The sequence below is a fragment of the Cebidichthys violaceus genome, unplaced genomic scaffold, assembly GCF_023349555.1.
Source record: "Cebidichthys violaceus isolate CVI_PGR_0920_01 unplaced genomic scaffold, fCebVio1.0.p SCAF_28, whole genome shotgun sequence".
NCBI classification, from domain to species: Eukaryota; Metazoa; Chordata; class Actinopteri; order Perciformes; family Stichaeidae; genus Cebidichthys; species Cebidichthys violaceus.
The window spans coordinates 1,525,782-1,546,939 of NW_027176461.1; the positions used below are offsets into that span (position 1 = coordinate 1,525,782).

The following is a 21,158-nucleotide window of genomic DNA, read 5'->3' on the forward strand; positions in this document are numbered from 1 at the left end:
TATATTTGAGGAGCTATGCCTAATTAATTTTTCCGGTATATTAATTTAGGCGGTTAAAAAAGTAAAATAAAATGGTAAAATCATTGCTTTTCCTGTTGGGTCAGTGTTACAGGGACTCAGACTGCCCCATACCATAAAACATAAGGGAATATTTCAAGTTTTTTAGATTGCATAAATACTGTACATATAAATATATCAGAAAATATCTAAACCAACCTTCACCAAATCAGTCCAAACATCTGATGTCATGTTTAAATATTTAATTAGTACCCGAATGTGATTTCTTAGCCTGCAATACAATGTTTCCAGAATGATTTATATGTGAGAGATGTCCTTGTTGAGTCCATATTGAATCATTCTTGTTTTTAATAACGTTTTGGCACTTCCAGATGGAGGACGCCCCTGTTTTATACAATCTCCACATGAATGGAAATAGAGAAGACTGTTTGTCCATTTCATGCAATAGTTAATGATACAAACACAAACATTCAGAACTCACAGCACAGCACACTTTACTTGCTAGTCATTTTATACAAACGGTAGAAAGAGGGTTTTGTATCTGAAGGAGACAAACTGCATCACATTTGCCAGATAGATGTTGATACACAGAGGCTTGATATTCAGACAGGTGTTTGTAAAGAAGAATCGCAGAGAATGTTTCAAACATCCCATTAAAAAGCTTTCACTAACCTGTTGGTGTAAAAACAACAAATAAAAAGTAAACAGAGCTGTTCCACGTACAGTTATAGAAAGATATCTAGGTGATAGGTAAAGTCGAAATAAACATAAACAACAACTTAAAAAAACAATAATCAGGTGGCATTTAGTGGTAGGCGTATTTGGGTTTGCTGTCCTAGTCACTCGACCCATCCACAAACCATTTAACAGAACATTTGGAAGTCCCAAAAAGAACCACAAATCATTTTATTGAATCTATTTTTTTTGTTTGTTTTGTACACATCACAGCCTGAAGACTTGGTAGGTTGACTGGTTGTCCGTCACGTCTCTGAGTTATCATCACACTCATCATCATCATCATCATCATCCTTTCATTTTGTGTCATCTAAAAGCACAGACCCCTTCAACATGCTGCAACACCCCTTTAAAAATCACAACCACAACCCCTTTAATAGTTACATGTAAACTCTGTGGGTTTTAATTTTCGCACTATTTAGGTGCCGTCCGAGAAAAGGGGGGAGGGAGGCAATAATCGCCGTGCCCTCCTACTAGAAGATTTCTACGTATTTTGAACGTCCGCGTTCAAAGTCCCACACTGAGCAGACTGCTGAAGGGCCATGCCGAGTTTACAGGATGGCACAGAAGAACTTCTTCTCCCTGAACGGGTTCTCTGACGCCGGCACCGGTGATAGCAGAGGGTCCTCTTTGGCATGGGCTTCGCAGTAGGACATTAGGTCTGCCGCTGCTTTTGACACCTGGAATCAAACAGACACACGCAGGTACAACGCGTCAGTATACGAAGATAAAGCTAAAGGGAGTTCATGAAACAGCTCAGCCGAGGAGGATGCCATTAAAGTGGACATCTGTTTCACACACCCCTTTTGTACGGGTTAAATGAAAGAGATGTAACATGTTTATTAGTGAGCTTTATCAGGGCAGGTAGGCCGATTTTTTTTACCATGAGGCAAAGTCAAACTCGCTGTTTTCAATCTGCACACTAAGCTAAGCTAAGCTAACGGCCTGCTGGATCCAGCTACATATTTAACGGAACAAACATGAGAGTGATGTCAATCTTCTCATCTAACTCTGCAAGAAAGTGCATATTAAATGTTTCCTAATAAGTTAAACTTTTCCTTTGCGTCTAGATTTAGAGCTATGGGAGTGATTAGCCTAGCTTAGCATAACGATTGGAAGCATGTAACACCTCAAACTGTCGCTTTTTGCGTAAATGAACAGTGATTGAATGTTCACTGTTATTGACTACATGTAGTATCTCAGTAAAGTTTTAAATATGCAAGTTGCAACCGGCCTAAACAGTAACCAATGTCTGCTTGGATGATGGGAAATTGTGTGAAACGCTTTGCAACTGACAGTTAATGGACTAAAACCAACAAGAAAATGAATTTGTTATTGATGCCGTGTGTCTGCTCACCTTTATCCTGTCGATGTTGGCCTCCATCTTCAGCTGCTCGACCAGCTTCCTGGCTTGTGCGATGCTGGCTGTGTTATTGCTCGCCATGGCCGCTGTCGGTCAGGTCTTGTGTGCTCTGCCTACGAAGAGGAGAAAGACATTCAGAAATCCTGAACATTGTAGTTGGTCCACAGTGTGCCACTGATGAAGACCAGCGCTAAAATATAGCAAGCATGCAAAGAGGAGTGCTAGTAAGAGATAACCCTGTTGATTATCACATGCCTGTGAACACACACACACACACACACACACACACACACACACACACACACACACACACACACAAAAGCATATTATTTATGGTGTCAGTTGCTAGGCAGCCCATGACAGTGAGGGGGGAGGATGGTGCTGCTTTGTCCAGCACCATATTAAAAATAGATAAACAGATAACTAACATTACTGGTTTCAACAGTAGAAAAACATGCATTTTGCTGGTTTTCTTAAAGGTGCAATATCTGAGAAATATACATTTTTAATATATTTAAAACATTTTTACATCACAGTTGGATCTCTTCTTACTATCACTACTTCATTGGTCTTATTGTTCATTCAGTACATGAAGTTATTTTTAGAGCACTTGCACTTCCTGGTTAGATGCTAAACTGTATTTTGTGTACTTCCTGTGTGCAATGACAAAGTTAAATTGAATCACCATATGAGAGCTGTGCAGAGCAGCGGCCATGAGCTAGCCCATTGGGGCACATGGGAGTCACGTGCACTAACATGCACTAACATGCACTAACATGCACTAAAAGCACGCACGGCAGGCCAAAGCAAGAAGATGCTTGAACAACAACAGAGGGAGAGTGACTTCATTCTCTACTCAGGTAGACATTACTCCACTATATCTTTACGCAGCAAATACTTGTTTGCTGTTTTATTAATGCTTTGAGTGTTAAATACTGCTCATTTTAAGCCTTCTCATACTTTTCCACACCTCCCTCGACATTGTGTGAAGGACGATAAATCAACAGACTGGAATAAGTGAGGAATAAGACAGGTCACCTCACAGGCAGCCGATGTCACAAAGTCTCCATATTTGTTACTGTAATGTGCTGTAAAACTGTCTGTTCTACAGTGGTGGTATAAAGCTTTAGTTAATTTGCATATTTAGATTATCAATAATTATAATCAAATAATATACCATATACATATCTTTTTTAAATTAGCCATTGCGCAGAATTAGTACTTTTACTTTTGATGGTTTAAATTTCAGTACTAATACTTGTTATTAAATGTTTTCATCCTCATCAAACAGTTCTTTGTGATCTCTGTGTGTCTGCATTTCTTTACCAATCTATTGAGCTTTGTCACCTGTCTGTGTCGGTACACAGGTTCAGCTCGGTGTCCTCGGATGCTCCTGTGTCTTTTATAACCTCTTTGATTAAATGGATCAAGCTGTGGGCGCTCTATAACGGCGTCCTCCTTAACGTGTGATCAATCTCTCCCTCCGTCATCCGTCTGTACGCACTGTGGAGTGACTCAGTGTGGGGTTAGGACTGATCTCAGCGAGGTGCTGGAGCTCAGCATGAATATTGATGGTCTACGGTGGCACACCTGCTCATCAGGCGAACTGCTGCGCTCACACCGACCTGAACCCACATCAAATAAAACCTGCACAGGGTCACTGGTTACAGTTGTTTCACATGATAATTTAATTTATTGGTGTTAACTGTAAACAAATGCACCAGGAGATTCTGAAGTGACAATATATCGGGTTTAAAATCGTCTTTTTCCCTTTTCTTTCGTTACTGACACATACATTGTAGATTAATTGCATAATTGCGTACTCCATAAAATATCAGTAAATTACATAAAAATAGCAAGATCACTTTCTCTCAGAGCTGGAGGGGATATCTTCACACGTTACAGTGGGAACCGCTTATAGTTTTAAAATACAGGTTTAAGTGAAAATCGACAGTATTCACTTAATTCACACATTTTCAGGACTGATTTCCTCCAAACTGGTCTGGAAGATCTCGACACTGTCAGATGAAACCAAAGGACAATCTGAGGAGGATTTATGCAGCACACTGCACACTGCACACTGCACAGTATAAACAGTGTAACATAAATATTATGTTTTACAGTCACTGCAGCTGAGAGATCCTGGATGTTCTCACTCTGAGGACTGCTTCACCTTTTAAGGTGTTTAAATTTAAACTCAGGTGGGAGTCAAAAAACATTATTGGTGTCAGTAATGAAAGGAAATCAGTTTCATGTAGTTTGACTAGAAAAGTAAGTGGCAGGCCCAAACGTTACATAAAAAATTATTTTCTTTCCTGGACATTTTACGAAATATATTTTGAACATGTTACATATTTTCAGGTTTTTTTAACTTATTTTTGGACATTTTATGAATATTTTTTTATCTGGTTATTATTTAAGACCTGTCCAGCATATTTTGTAATGTATGTCAAGATAATAATGAATTGTGTACTTTTAAAACATTTTAAGCGAGAGTTATGTACAAATATTTTGGGACTCTTTTCACACAAACCTCACTTTCGTCCCTCAGCAAAATAGAAATAGGCCAGAGAGTTACTACAAAGGTGTGATTGACAAGTAGAAATTAGTCTTTGGTGTCTTTCGTATCGAGGCCATAATATTCAACACTCGGGGGAAACGTCAAAACAGGCCAGCGTACATCACCAGACTATTGATGGGAAGAGATGTCACTCTTTAAGGTTTCTGGGATGTTTAAGCAAAAAGTAGGGCTCTGTTCTTTACAAAAAAATTATCAGACACTGTGACACAATAGCCTAGTTTGAGTGGAATTGTCAGAGAGAGAGATGGTTTTCTAAATAAATACCATAAAAGCAAATGTGTCTCTGGAAGACGAAAGAACGAAACATCCAATTTTGATTGTGTTACCTCTGATGACTTTAGAGAGTTGGCCCAGTACTTGGGCACATAGAACGATTTGCCGTACCTGCTGAACTCCTTTGAAATGAAATACTTGTGATCATGAGAGACTTCACACTTCTTTTATACACACTGCTTCATGTGTAATACTCCACAGCCATACCAGCAGCTCTGTGAGGCTGTACTTTGGCACAGCTTTGCATTGAGCTAAATGCTAACGTTGACATGCTAACATGCTCTCAATGACGATGCTGACCTGCTGATGTTTTAGCCGGTATAATGTTCACCATCTTAGTCTTAGCATGTTAGCATACTAACAAACAGATATTGCCATTCCCAGAGGTGCTAGAATGGCAAAAAAAAATAAAATAAAATAAATCATTCCAGAAATGTGTAGCGTTAGCATCTAAACGACACCTCTGTTCATTTTGTGTTAGGTTCACTTATATTTTCATCTGGTTGTGCAAAATATGTGAAAAAAGCAGAACACAAAAGACGTTATAAGCTATTTAGCAGAGCTGTTACTGTGTCGACAAAGTCATTGTCCTGCTTATTGTCATTGGAGCGCTCGAAAATGCCACACTGACATTTTCATATCTGGAGGGGGAGGGGTATGTAGAGGATGTCCACGTGTATGTGAATCCAGGAAGAATAGCTGCTTCCTTACAGGCAATAATAATGAGAGTCAATAGTTTCCTCTCATTTTAGTGCTTCTACTCTGCTCTTCTGTATTTCACGGAACCTCTTGCGCTTCCTTTCTTCCTATCTGTCAGCCGCCCAAAATACCACCCTGCCTGAGATGTTGCACATGGTGTTCACATGCTGATAGCGGTGACATCCCAACAGGCGCTGATAAATAATACATTCAGATGGACGCAGGCCTTCACTGTGTCGGCTGTCGACAGCTTTCTGGGAAAGTTGTAACACCACTCATGCTGTAATATTGTGAAAGTGGCTGATGTTAACACGCTCCAATGCCTCCTCCTCTACTTGTCTTGACTTACCTTGTCTGCTTACTCCTCCGCACTCTGCCCTGGTGTCTGTCTGCTGTTTAGTCAACACGTTGTGTCCGCCCAACTCTCTGCAAACAGACAGAAAAGAGATAAAGAGAGGTTGAAGAGAAGAATGAGCATCAGAGGCCGAAGCGCTGCTCGCTTCCATTCCCACATTCCCGCATTCCTGATAAATTACGCCGAGTCTCGTGTCCTCTGATCACTGCGTGTCAGAATGTCACAGCTCGCTCTTACAAACTCTCACTGAGAAGAAACACCACAGCGGACTGATGAAGGAGAAGTAAGTGAAAGATAATTGAGGGGACAAATGAGGAATAGTTTAACATGTTGGTAGATGGAGTTAGAAGATTGATTCACTAAATATGAAGCTACAGGCAGAAGCTGGTTAGTTTAGCTTAGCATAAAGACAGGAAGCAGAAGGGAAAATGCCTGCTTGGCCTTGTCTAAAGCTAATAAAATCTACTTACCAGCTCCTCTAAGGCTCACTAATTAACATGTCTTAAATCTGTGCAAAAAACCAAGGGGAGGATATCTGTGGGACTATTTCAAGATCAGTTAATGGCAATGTTTTAACCAAAAACTTTATCTCAGTTCTGTTCTTAAAAGAATAGTGTCACATTTGCAGCTTAATTAACTTTCTGGCGTTAGAGAGTTAGATGAAAAGATCGATAGCACTCTCATATCTGTTATTGCAAATTGTTGTTGTTATTGCAACTATTTCTTTATGTTGAGCTTCTGTTGGTGCTGGCCCATTCACCTCTCCTCCTCTTCCTCACTATCTTCCCCCTTTTCTCTCTTTCTCTGGTTCAATAGATTCATTTGTCTCTGACTCTGCAGCTCAGTTTTGGCCGCTTCTGATAAATGGGCCAATTACACTGCATGAGCAGATCTGCAGAGGAAGGGAATTCCATCCATCGTAAATCATGGCAGCGAGCAACATTAAAGCAACGTTACAGTAAGGCATCCAATAATAAAAAAAACTCGCCAACAGCAGCCAAAACCCCTGAGACAGAGTATTTTAGCAACGTTGAAACTGCTTCAAGTTTTAAAAACGAACCAAAGCGGAGCAGGAGATCTTACTGTACTACTGTCACCTCTCCTGATTCACTGGAGCCATTAATCTACACTGTTACTCGGTGTTATGCAAGCTGTATAATCGCTTTATCAGTACAGTGACTCTTTAACTGTCAGCTGGGGTGTTTCACAAAACAAAAGCATCTATTTTTATAAATTTAAATTCTGGAAGGGTTATTCTTCTACATTATGCCAAAGAAATTTGTCTGCCTATAATAGGCAATATTTTGATTTAAATCTGGAACAATTTCATAAGAAAATTGTTACCATTTGGAACCTGACAGTTTTCAATAAATGGTGCTGATAAGACACATTTCGGTCAGCACTATAAATGTATTGAGGCTTAATAACCTGCATTCGGTTTCAGGCTGAAAAAGTTGACTTTTGCCAGAGGAACTAGAGAAGAATTCCTTCATCAATCATGTTGTCAGTACTTAATATATAATGTTTCATGTGCCAAATGGAAAATAAAAGCATCTGCTCACATTGTGTCTGTTACTCACATATTCCTGCATGACTTCTTTGCCAGAAAGGCCCTGGAGGCGTTTCTTGGGTCTTATAGACGGTTAATATGTAAGACTCAGTAAAAACAACTAACCTCCATTATTGACATTACCTTTCAGAGTCACATGACCGGCATCTTGTGACTGTGTCAAGATGCGTGTTATTTGCTCAGAGCATCCTGCTTGTCACTCATCAGAGTCACATTTACATCTGGGAGTTTCCCAGGAAAACTACGCACTCATCAGCTGTTTGTGTCTTACTGGTCATGAAAGTAAAGGTTAAAAGTTTTATAATATTGGAGTGATTCCACACTTTTGTGTGTGCTGCAGTTTGTGCTGGTTTCTGATCATTGCCACACAATATACAAATCTATTAATACACTGTTGAAAGTTTACATAACTCAAGACGTAAGTAATAGAAACTAATGGCCGTCTGTAAAAGTACATCAGAAAATCAAAAACTGTAAACGGGAAAAAATGTTTATACATGATTTGTGTTTAAAGCGCTGTTATCAATGTTTTTAACTTAATGCATCTAGTGACTTCATGTGTGTGAAAGGTGTCCTCTCAGCTCTACGGGGTATTTCAGGGTTTTTCATCTCATTGTTTTGGTTTTACAGCCCGAAACTTTGCTGGTCTGGTTCATAAAAACTCTAAGAACCCACTGTTCTACCTGCTCAGCACCAAACAACAGACAGACAAAGTTAGCGTTAGCATTTTTGTTGGGACCAACCAGAACTGAAAGACACTTTTTCTAAAATATCAACTTAAAAGGTGATATGTCAGTGTTTTGTTTATAGCTTGTTTCTGCTGCCACCAAGTGGCCAACAATTGACATTAGATTGACCAAGGGAACATTATTTGTAAGTTAAGAAATCTTAACAATCGCTTATATTTAATGAATTATGATATATATATATATATATATATATATATATATATATATATATATATATATATATATATATATATTCCTTATGATTTATATAGTTGATCCAAGAAGATGAAGCTTTAAAAAGTAGGACTGTGATATTTAAAAGGTTGTGTACTGAGGCAGCACCAAAGTGTCAACGTGTTATATTCAAAGTCCATCCTTCACTGTCTACTTTTTGTTTTCTCTCTCTCCATTTTTAGATCAGTTTACTGTACGCTGCAAAAAGGGCAAGAAAGCCGACAGATCTTAAAAAATAATAGTTGCTGAATTAGATTTCCCCATGAACTGTTTGTGTCATCATATTTATGTTGCAGAGCAGCAGCAAGTGACAGTGAATGTTGAAACTTGTCTTAATGCTTTGGCAATATTGTTCTCTGCTTTTATGCAAGTTCGGCATCTTGAACTGAACTGCACTGTCGGGGGGTTGGAGGTGCATTATGGGACGTAACTGCTGATCCATTTCTCTCCTGTGTTGTAGCCTTCTGCTTCCCGTCCCTCCCTCTGTGGCTGACAGGTGTTCAGTGATGAGACTGAAACACCTCCAGCACGCGCCGTCCTGCTGCTAACACCACCGAATCAATCTGACCCCCTCCACCATCCTTCCCCTTGCCATTTGGAGCTGTTTTGAACACCTGTCCTCCGGCTTTTCGGGGGGTCTGTGTTCATGACGGGGCCCTCCACAGATGTGATTATAGTTGATGCTCGACTCTGAGTGTCGCTGACTTAAAGGGTGATTAAGCGCCACGGGAAACATCCTGGGGAGGAAAATATCATTCCTGGCCTGTCGAGAGTGATGATCTCTACCGTACTCTCACATACGCTGACTCCCAGCTCGGTTCTCCCTCCCCCTTTCTCCCCAGTTCCCTTTCTGTAGTGCACACCTTATCGCCTTTTACACCATCCAAAGAGATAAATAAAGGTGGCCAGGCAGGGAGTGTTCTGTCCTCTGTGAGGCCCAGGGTGTGAAATCAGACCGTGGTAATTAAAAATCTGTCCCTTGCTCAGTCATCTGGAGTCTGGCGAGCCAGTGATTAGCCTGCAAGGGTCTGCAGGGACGCGAGGAGACAGGATGGGACCCCTGCGCAGAGATAACCCCGGCTAAGTTTTGCAGGCCATTAATCCCCACCCCCCTCAGTTACTGTTCCTATGCATGTCAAGTTTTCAATGACAACAGTAGCAAATTTACCACTCAAAAGATCTCCGGTCTTGTAATCAAGGACATGACTAAATACCACTGGCTGTACTTGAGAGACGATGTCTGTCTTGTAATTTGGGTGAACTGACTCTTTGAATGAGATCCCGCTCCAGTAACAAACCGGGATGCGACTTTGTTTATCACACAAACCCTCCTGACTCCAATTTTGTAACTGTAAAAGCTGACATGATACGTTTCTGTGCTAGTCGTTTCTTTTCTGTGTGTGTTTTTTTTTACTACAAAACTAAATGGTGCATGGTTGCATGTACATGCAAAAGCACTCGCACGCGTGCAGAAAGTTCAGTTGTCACCGTGTGAGCGAGCGACTGTAACCGTCCTCAGTGTGTCATCGGACAATGAGGTACAGGCTGCGATGTCACCGCGAAGCAGGACGCAGTGAAGGGCACATTCAGCTCAGCAAACAGAGTCGTGAACTGACTGGAGAGGTTGCACAGAGTATAAATAAATAGGAATAAAGTTTATTAAAGAGGCCGAGGTGTGACGGTAATATCTTCTTTCAGAGCGGCTTTTACAGCGAGGAAAGGAGGAGTAACATAAAACTGACCTCCGAAGTTATTAATGAAGACAATCAAGATGGATATTGACAGTTGAACGTGATATAGCACGGATCCCTGCCCTTGAATAGGAGAAAGGACGGCCCTCCCTCTGCACACACAGATAAAGAGATGGGACACGGAGAGCAGAGCTGTCAGGCGATTGTCGTCTGGGGAGATGACGCCGATGTGACAGCTGAGCGTCCTTCTCCATCACTATTTCTGTTAGAGACCTGGAGCCGACCTCCAGGCTCTAAACAGCCTCTAACATGCATTATACAGGAATATCAAACAGTTTGGTCCCACAATAGTATGTTCTAGTAACATAGAAACATGTCAAAAGAATAGATATTAGAAGTTAAAACAAAATAAATCCTTCTGTACATATTTTCAATTATACTTTTTATTTTATACAATAATGCTACTTCTATGACAACTACCAGATCTAATATCTGTTTAACATTGACTTTGTTTTATGCCGTACAATATAGTGAAAAGTCAAAAATAATGTTTATCATTAATAATAATGCTAGTAACAGAAGAGGTAGAGGTTGTTTCTTCATCATCGTACTTTGTCTCTTGTTTTATTCTTATTTTAATTCATCCTGTGTAGTCAAACTATCTAGATAACTTATTTGTTTTGTCTCTGCCAACTTGTATCAGTATGCTACTAAAACTCCCATCAACTACTACTTTGTGAGATTAATTATTTGGCATCTTATCCCTGAAATAAACCTGTACATACATCAGGAGAAAATGTTATCATTGCCGTACATTTAGTATTTACAGCATGTTAATGTAATTATGATGCATCGACTACCTTGAGAGTCATGTTTTTATATGTTTTGATCATACTCAGTGATGTGTATCCATACTGTGTGTGAGAGGGAGGTTTGTGGTTTTGTTTCATTCGTGATTCTTTTAAAAATGCTAACCCTATGTACTTTAAATACCACTATTATTTAAATTACTGATAATTAAATAAAATTATAAAAGTATGTCTCTATATTATGGCATATTTGTGACTAAATATGTAACAAACAGTTAAAGTTTAAATTACACAAAACAAAAGTTTTAGACAAATATATTTCTGTTATCAGATGCTGATTATTGGAACATCTATTCAAGGTGCAACCTGAGATCAGTTGTTTTCTAGTCCGGTGCAGCATTAAAAATAGATCTGGTGTTGTGCTCATTGATGCTTTTCGCAATTATCTTCCCACATAAGTAGTTAGCTACCTCGCGACACACATGACAAAAACATGGTTATCAAGTGTGGATGTTGTTTTAAGTGAACTTACAGAAATAACAACTTTTAAATCGTCTTTTTCTTTTTCATGAGAAGCATCGATTGCTCCTCGATGGGACAGATTTGTAAGCTGCTACTGACTGGTCGGGACAAAACAAGACAAAATAACCCCGTCCCCCAAGAAGAAATAGGCTTACATGAATATGATGTCAGGCTGAATGAATTCGGTAAAATTAAATGTCAATTCAGCTCAACTATCAAGCTGTTTGTTTTTCCAACAGAGCCCGCCCACTTCAAACCAGTGAGAAGAGACCAGAAACAAAACTCACAGGATCAGCGTCTTTCTAATTTTGGCCTCTAACAGTTGGATTGTACGACCATGTTACTTATTTCACATTCACATTGTGTGTTTCTAATTGTTTTCCTAAAGTAGACGTTTGACATGAAACGCTTGATTCTCCATGTATTAGCCGCTATAAAATCGTTCATTAACCATAACTCCCCTCCTCTCTCCTTCCTTGTGCCTCTCGGTCAGACCACCACCACCCGTGAATATTCGATTAGCCCGGACATCTGTGCCACCCTCAGCATGCCCTGCCCATCCTGCCATCTTAGAGATTGTGGTGTGATATGTGTGTGTGTGTGTGTGTGTGTGTGTGTGTGTGTGTGTGTGTGTGTGTGTGTGTGTTGGGGTTGAATCTAGGTCCCAGGAGGGGGGGAGGGGTGAAGGCAGTGGCCCAGGAAATGATGCATCCTCTGGGAGTCAAGGAGGCAGCAGGGAAGAGGCTTATTGCTCCAGGGAGCACAAATGTGGTCTATTATGTTTATCAAATCAAACGATCAAGGCCCGGCTTGTTTCTTCTCTGTCAGATTAAAGCAGTGGCCGAGTGTTTTTTTTTTGCTCAAACGTTTAAAGACTTGCATTTAAAACCTTTGAAATGCGTGTTATGTAACAGCAATGTGGTTATTGGGGTAGAAACGATGCCCAACACGGCTGTCAGAGGAACAGCGACATACTTTAGGAGCGTACATAAAAACTCATGTTACCTGCCATATAAAGCTGGTGACATTTGGCTGTGCAGTGAAAGGGCCGTTTTATATTCCCCTGGACACTTTGGCAGGAAATTGGCCATCCTGTGGTCCCTCCTTTCCACTCTGGAAATCATATTTAAAAGTGGCCGCCAAATTTAAAAGGTTAACTTCCCGTCCCGTGTGTCACAAACGGTAGTTTTACCGAGCGTTAAAGTTCATTCAAGCTCTCTTCTCCGTGCTTCAACTGTGAGAAATCAGCAAGATTTCTGCATTTGCCTTGAGTGAGGAGGCATAAACATACTTTTCCTCTGGAATCAATCAGCATGCCAAGAATAACACGACCAGACTCCTGGGCTGTTAACAATATTACAAACATCCGGGCTTGTTTGGATTCTGCTGAGAGTTTGAGTGAGCTGCTCGGACCGTTTCTCCAACTGCAGGTTTGGCCGAAAGTCATAAAAGTGATTTCATTCAAGCTGTCAGAAACTTCCATTAGTAGCCGGTGCTTGAGAGTTGGACTCGAGCCAGACGTCACAAAAATGCTGACTTGACTCTGACTTGACTGCTGGAAGACTTGACTCCCTAAAGATTTAAGAGTCATGGAGGACATAAAACTCTCTCCTGAGTGCTGTGAGAACTACAGACTTTAAAGCAGGAACATTCAAGGTATATGTTTTGCCCTCAAGTCTTTGAGATTTGACTAAAAAAAAACATAGACGCACCATGGACTTGAGGCTTGCACTTGAGTCAGACTCAAGTTATAAAAAGACTTGACTCCTAGATACTTGAATTGGGACTTCAAAGCAAAAACATTTCAAATCTCATGTTTTGACATCAGGGACCTGCAGGTTGTCTAAAGACTTGGTTGGACAAGACTTGGGTCTTCACTCAAAATTAAGTCAAACTTGCCTGGTTTGAGACTTATCTTACTTGAGACAAGACTACCTAAAGGCTTGAGTTGACTTAAGCCTTAAACACAACAACAAAAACAAAAAAAGTCTCATGCTTAACCCTCAAGGGCTTGAGACTTGTTTGGACAAGACTCATGGCAAGAGGTTTTAAATAAAGCTCTGGTAGGCTTGAGATACTGACTTAAGTCTGACTTAAATCACAAAGAAGAGAACTTGGAATTTTTGTAAGACTTGATTCCCAAAATGCTTCACAACAACATTCAAAGTTTGGCCATTGGGGACTTAAAACCTGACTTGAGAGTAAGCTGGACAAGACTTGATACTTGACTCAAAAGAATTAAAAACACTTCTGGAGACTTGACTTGAAGTCACGCAAAAAAGAGAACTTGGACCTTCACTTGGACATGGCAGCTGGGAGACTTGACTTCAAGGAATGGAGACTTTAGTTGAGACTTGGTTGGACTTCAAGGTTGACTTGTACTTGCCCCGAAAGACTTGAAAACAACTATGTCCAACCACATGAATTTGGTCTAAAGACTTGACTGGAAACTTGTGACTCGATTTGGACTTTCTTTCACGGGAGACTTGGTTTGACAAGATTTGGATTAACTTTGGCTGTCTCCAAAAGATTACAAAAAAAAGCTTGAAACCCAAAATCAACACTGTGAGCAAACAAGTGCGGTGCAGTACAAAGGTCGAGGCATTAAGAACGACAACATCCTTCATACCTCCTGTTACTTCCAACATGCTTTTAGGAAGCTCGGCCCAGGGTTGGATGGATTTTTTTAGGGAGAAGGCAGTGAGGGGAGTGGAGAGGTTAAAGTGGTCAATAAGGCTGCTCAATCATTCCTCCCTTACTCCCTCTCTGCTTTCTATCTGTTTAACTCAACGGTTTCCGTCAAGGTTTTTTGATGTGTCTTGTTTATCGCCGGCTCTTCTTGCCTCAACCTCGACGTGTGCGTGAAACCATCTGTGGCCTTGGAGCAGCTTGCCCAAGAGATACAGTACGAGACGCCCGGACGTTGAGCTCTTGCGTAATTGTGACTCGTTGTGTGCGTTTGCAACAGGCCTGGATGTGCAACGCACATGATTGGACGATTTAATTTGAGTTTGTACGTGACGATGCCTGCGTGTGACGAGTTAAGAGTGGGGAAAAAAAACAGCACGTCTGTCTTTGTTTTTTCTGTGAACGCATGCTGCTGTCAGCGACTGTATCTCTCTATGAGCAACATAAAAACACCAAACCCCCCTTCCTCCTCCTCCTCCTCTTCCTCCTCCTCCTCCTCTCCCGGCCATCTGCCTGATACAACCGCTACATGGAGCTTGTGTGTGGTCAACTGCTCTCTCCTCACGGTATGGAGGGTGAGAGTTGACAATGGATGGCATGAGGGATTCCTCTCCGGTTTGCTGCTGCCTCTGTCTTTTCCGTCTCCTTTTCCACATCTCCCCCTTTTTCATCCCGTGCTCTCTGTCTCTTCTTCATTGTGAAAATACCCCCCCCCCCCCCCCTCGAAACAGATGCCCTGAATTCCTCTGGCTCCACATTATAAGATCTGAACAATCCTTAAGGAAGAAGAAAAAGAAGGTCCATTCTCTTTTTCCCCTCACATGAAACAAGGTGCAAGATGGGGTGGTGGGGGGGGATAAAAGCAGCAGCTCACCTGACAGCACGAAGGTTTTTAAAGATTTTAGAGGGAGCAGGGGATTCCATGATGTAAACCAGCCAGCGGCATCAATCTCGCCCCTCGAGCGCTGACAAAACGACAGCATTGATATGGAAAAAAAAGCCTCCTCCTCTGGAACACACCCTGTTTTTGATGTCATTAACCCAGATGGCACCAAAACAGGGAGAAAAAATAATAATAATCACACGCACCCCACAGAAAATATAAAAAATTCCTACCTTTTTTGGGTGTATGCGTGGTCTCTTTCTGTGACGCCAAACACATTGAGTCCTGTGGAGTAGTATCCACGCGTCCTCCCCTCGTTCTGTCACACACAAACACACACAGACACACACACACAGTCAGTCAGTCAGTCAGTCAGTCAGTCAGCGAGGCAGGAGTACATCCACACACACACTCCTCTCTCTGTACACCTCTCTCTCTCTCTCTCTCGCTCTCTCTCTCTCTCTCTCTCTCTCTCTCTGCTCCAGCTGAGATACTCCCTGCCTCCCTCCTCACTGCTGCTCTGAGTCTCCACCCTTCAGCCAAACCGGCTGCAAGAAACTACCCTCCTCCTCCTCCTCCTCTTCCTCCTCCCTCCATCTCTTTTCTGCTTTCAGGACACACTCCCTCCGTCTCCCAAAGGTCCACAGGAAAAGCCTAGACTGTCTCTCTAAACACCTACAGTAAACAAATGCATACCAGGACAGTGGACAGTCTGGAATAGCTGGATTTCTGTCCCGATAAATATTCATACTGTTCCCTACATACGTTTCAGCTGCTCATTTTCCCTCCTCGTAACTCACTTTTAAGTTTTTTTTTAGCCTACTGTGTTTGTTGCATGAGAACAAAACAAAAATGAATTCAACCCACGAGAACAACAACATGCTGCACTGCACACACGACATGTGCCCTGCCAGAGTTGAGGCTTTTAATCTTTAAACCACTTGTGTATTACAGTGAAACCATCAAAGATTAAAACTAAAAAAGAAAGACCGTCCCCGCAACTGTGCACCAACACATCTGGATTTTTCTGCATGTACAGGATCCACTCAACAAAGGCAAGAGTGTATACATGCAGCTGGTGTGTATGTGAGAACGGGTGGTAGTACCTTGACTAAAGGTGTTTTGGTCCCATATGTTTGTATGCGTATGTTTATGTGTCTTGTTTTTTGTGAAATATCTCAAAAACTATCAGATGGATTGTCAGGAAATTTGGTACTGACAATTCATGTTCATTTAGCGCCATATTCAGGTCAAAATTGTAATTTGTCCAATACTTTGATTAATGACGCAAGATATCAGTAAAATTAATTAGCAATTGTTAGAATGCTAATAAACGTAACGGGTGAACATAATATAAATTACAACAATTGCAACCAAATTCAAAAATCTACACCAAGAAGACCAATTTATATAAATAATGAGGACTGTACTCCTTTAAAGAGCTTTCTAGTTTGTCTTGTATATTTCTGTATTCACATATTCGTGTTTGTAAGCGCATACTGTACATCTGCTTTTCATGCACGTGCGTGCTTCGCCTGAGGGTAAACTCAGCTCCCGTTACTCATCTTCGCCCTACTGTCTGAGCTGAACGTCACGTTTTCTGTGAATCACATTTTCCTCGGCTTCATTCAGGCAGATGAAACTTACGGCAACGGTGTGCATCCAAGGAGAGCCGGAGAGACACAGGAGGAGGAAGATGGAGAATGAGTGAGTCATGGTTCCTGTGGAGGCGAACACAGGAAGCCTCTGTCACCAGGATACCACAGTGATCTGTGAAAGCCCTTCCTGGGTCCCCTAAGCCAGTGCTGTCCACCCTTTTGAGCCTGACGTCCTCCAACAGGCCGATCGGATGAGCTCAAGTACACCGTCATCTGTCATGATCCAAATACGTCCTTATGAATGGAATATAAACAGGATTATTAATTGTACAGAGTGGGTTATTGTTGCAGATATATATTTACTCACCATTCATCCATCAATGTTAATATTTCAACCATTTATTATTACTACAAGCTTAATATTTGAACTGTTTACCCATTACTTTTAGCAATTTCAACTTCTCTGCTCACTTGCTAACTAGTCGCCACGCACACAACTGTTCACGTGTACGTCGACAGTATGTTGTGGCCTCGTTGTGCTTCAGCAGAGACAGCAACACACTCACTGGAGATGAGATAAATCCAGAGATTTGTAATCTGATTACTACGTTTTATTATCGGCTCTGGAGGATCATCTCTGAACCTTGTGGTGTCGGTGCAGCTGTTTTGTTTAATAGGCTGGTTTATTAAGCGCTGTTAATCCACTTCTAAGAGGACGCGAGCAGACCAGGTGACTTGGAATAACTAAATTGACTTTCCTAGTGTGATGAATAGTATAAGGGTGGAGCTGATATACATGTCAGCTTTTCAGGAACTAGGAGAACTGCCAATGTGTTTTTGCTTCACCTACAAGAGAGCGTTATCCTTCATGTTACGTTAAAACATGACCATATTTAACACGGTTTTCACACAATTTTAGGAGAGGCGGAGGAGGATGAAGGCTGTTTGAATGAGTAAGAGCAGCGTTTATTTTAGTGTGTGTGTGTGTGTGTGTGTGTTTGCGTGCACGAGGGATGGGGTTATTTAGATTGGCTGAGGGGGGGTTGTGGGGGGGTGGGGCTGGATTTCATTTCTGATTTGCAACCATCTGGCTCCTCCAGGCAGCCGCTGGCCCGAGCCGAGCAGAGCCGCCCCGATGCCCCATGGGATTTACGGAGAGGTCACCACTGCTGCTAGAGACACGCTGTCACCTAATACTCTCAAACAATCAGCTCAAATGATCGCCCACACACACACACACACACACACATAAAATACATGGAGGTGTCAGGAAGGAAACCTGTAGAACGAACACTGTAAGATGAGGAGTGTAAAAATTAAAAACGATGCTGATGCAACAAATTATCATTAAGCATCAGCTTGTTTTAAATTTTAAAAAACGTCACATGAACATTATCTGAACACCTAATTCAACAAGGCAAAGGAAAGGAGAGTGGAAGAAAGGGGGGGAGGTGACGGAGAAAGAGAATGGATTTCCCCCCTCTGTGTTGCCATGGCGACAGCAGTGGATGGTGGATGACTGATTTCCTGTACAGCTGTGCAGCTCGGAGGGGGGGAGGGGGGTGGGCACGTTATCTGTGTTGGAGGAAGGAGGTGGAGCTCACTGAGGAAGGCATCCATGTTTTCTCTTAAACTGTACATCATCAGTCTCTCTCTAGTCATTCCTGTTTTCTGCCTCCATGTTTATTAAGTGTGTTTTTTGCCTTTTTGTTTATTTGATTTGGAATGTTATTGTTTACAATCTGCAGCCAGAGGCAGTGGTGGAAAGTAACTAAGTATATTTAGACAAGAAATGTACGGTACAATTTTGAGGGACTACCGAGGAGTATTTCCATTTTATGTCACTTTATAGGCCTACTTCAGTTACACTACAATTCAGAGAAAAATGCTGTACTTTTACTCCATCTGACGGATCACGTTTTTAAATGCAAAAAAGTAGCTTATGAAATACGAAGCAGTTCTATATTTTTAAACTCAGCATTATTGTATAAAATACGTTGACATTAGGCCATAAATCCAATAATACAAGGTATTATCAATGTAATGATATGACAGGAAGGCGTGTTACTGCATAATAAATACTTTTTACTGTATAATAGATACTTTTATTTTACCAGTGGCAAAATGCCAGGGCCTTCAAGGTATAGCCAGTGTATTTTACTGACAATACTTTTGTACTGTTAGACTCGTTTGTGGAGTACTTACTATACTATGGTATTTCTACTTTTACTTAAGTAAGGGATCTAAATTGTTGTTCCATTACTGGCCAGAATGTAAGCGTTAAGTACAATAAAAATAAAAAATAAAATGTTAACACAATAACTTTTAGCAAGTTATTAAAGGTTAGCTAGCGTTAGCAAGTTATTACACAACATTAACATCTATTCATATTCTCCATAAACAAGCTCTAAAAACACTTGATAAAAAACCCAAAAGTCACCATCACTGCAACATCCTCATCAAACACCATATCTTGAGTTGGGAGAACCTCATCAAATTCTGATGTGTGTCTGGTTTTTCATTTTTACATGGTATGGTATGGCAAATCTACATTCTCTGTGAAGGCAGCTCACTCGTGGAATGCTCTGCCACCACATATACTCACACAAAACACATACAAAACATTCAAACACAGCCTTAAGGAATGGCTTGTTGCCAATCGTGTGTGCAAGCATTGATGTACTGTCTGTCGTGCCTGCTTGTTTTGCCTATATGTGCATTTGTCTTGTTCAGTGTTGCTATTTTCCATTTTTGACATGTATGTTATGTGCCTCAGTGTTATATATGTGCTTGTACTGTAGGTAGGTTTGTTCTGCCTGAGGCATGCTGCAGCCTGTGTTATGTCTGCTCTGCTCTAGTGTCATACACTTTTCTTTTGCTTATATGTGTATTGGTTTTGTCTATACGTTACTGTCTATCTAGGAATTTTAATTAAATTTTTATTTGAAATTTTGTAATTTTTAGGCAGCCTTCAAACATCTGGCCGGGGACAGCAGATGAAAACTGGCCTCTCTGGCTAACTCTGGCTTACTTACAGTTTCACTGTTGATTGGTGTGCATTGTCCCTGCAAAAATAAATAAACAAACAAACAAATCAAAGGTTAGCTAGCGTTAGCTTGCTAAAGGTAAGCTAGCATTAAATAGCGAAAGATTAGCTAGTGTTAACTTTTAGCAAGTTATTTAAGGTTAGCTAGCGTTAGCAAGTTATGAAAGGTTAGTTAGCGTTAAATAGCGAAATATTAACGGCGTTAACTTTTATCGAGTTATTAAAGGTTAGCTAGCGTTAGCTTATTAAAGGTAAGCTAGCACTAGCTAGAGAAAGATTAGCTAGCGTTCACTTTGAGCATGTTAATAAAGTTTAGCTAGCGTTAACCTTTATCACGTTAATAAAGGTTAGCTAGCATTAGCTCTTGTTTTAGCTCTAGAATATTAACTAAGGCTACTTGACTATGTCAGAGTGCGATTACAACGGTTTGGGTTGTATCGCCTTTTTGTAGATATTGCCCATTTCACATTCATAAATATTCCTCAATGTGCATGTTTTTTGTTTTGTTACAAAAAATCTTAATACAAGGTTTGCTTAACAGTTTTCTTCCAAACATAAATGGCTGAAGATTGATGATTGATTAGTAGCCTCATTACTCCTGCCATCATTGATTGTGGTTCAGCAGATTAATGGTGTTTCTACTCAACCTTAACGTTACTGATGAAGACCTGGTGTCACATCAGATCTTTGAGTTTACCATGATGGGTTGACAGAAAACAACCAGTCTAGACTGAAATAAAAGCACATTTACTAATATGAATCTCTGTCTGAGAGACACAATAAGCCAGATGTTGACCCTCTGCTAGAGAAGCTAACGGGGATAAATCAAGAGTCAATGCCAGGTCAATAGTGTCACCTAGATTTATGAGGTACTTTAACAGATGAGGAGGAACCCTACTTCACTTTAGGGACAAGGCCAGCGAGGAAACATAATATCTGCTTCATCAGCATTGAGTTGTTCCTTCCATTGTTATGCTGGTATAACCTTCTAAAACAAAACAAATGTCGTTACTCCATGATTAAATGAAAGCGGTTACGCGCTTAAAATGTGTGCTTTATTGTCCAAAAGCAGGATTTTAAATACCACATTTACATAGTATCTAAGTTATATGTATATTTATGTAACATATTTTCTGTTTTTTGACCTAATAAAGTTATTTGTGTGTTTGAGTGGATACATACAATCTAAAATGGACAGGTGGTAAAAAGTCAAAAGGACAACTGGAAACAAGAACACCTCTGCTGATGTCTCATGTGTCGGACAATACCGCCACCTTCAGGCCAAACTGATACTTACATGGACGTGTCTGAACACCAGAGGGCAGCACAAACTAAGGAAACATTTTAGGGATGAGCTATAGTACC

The 21,158-nt window shown here is 40.8% G+C and overlaps 1 protein-coding gene across 1 annotated transcript; it reads right to left on the reverse strand.

Moving 5' to 3' along the window:
- Window positions 1–495: 495 nt before the first annotated feature.
- Window positions 496–15,664, reverse strand: LOC137880353 (guanine nucleotide-binding protein G(I)/G(S)/G(O) subunit gamma-2). Its single transcript, XM_068721681.1, has 4 exons — window positions 15,383–15,664; window positions 6,019–6,095; window positions 2,111–2,229; window positions 496–1,433 (listed from the first exon to the last, which is right to left on the reverse strand). The coding sequence occupies exons 3-4, from the start codon at window positions 2,195–2,197 to the stop codon at window positions 1,305–1,307; spliced, it is 216 nt and encodes a 71-aa protein (XP_068577782.1). The 5' UTR covers window positions 2,198–2,229; window positions 6,019–6,095; window positions 15,383–15,664; the 3' UTR covers window positions 496–1,304.
- Window positions 15,665–21,158: the final 5,494 nt, after the last annotated feature.

Coding starts and splice junctions, on each gene's coding strand:
- LOC137880353 (XM_068721681.1), bottom strand. CDS start 2,197: ATGGCGAGCAATAACACAGCCAGCATCGCACAAGCCAGGAAGCTGGTC. Junction 1,434..2,110: donor CCAACATCGACAGGATAAAG/GTGAGCAGACAC, acceptor GTTTGATTCCAG/GTGTCAAAAGCAGCGGCAGA.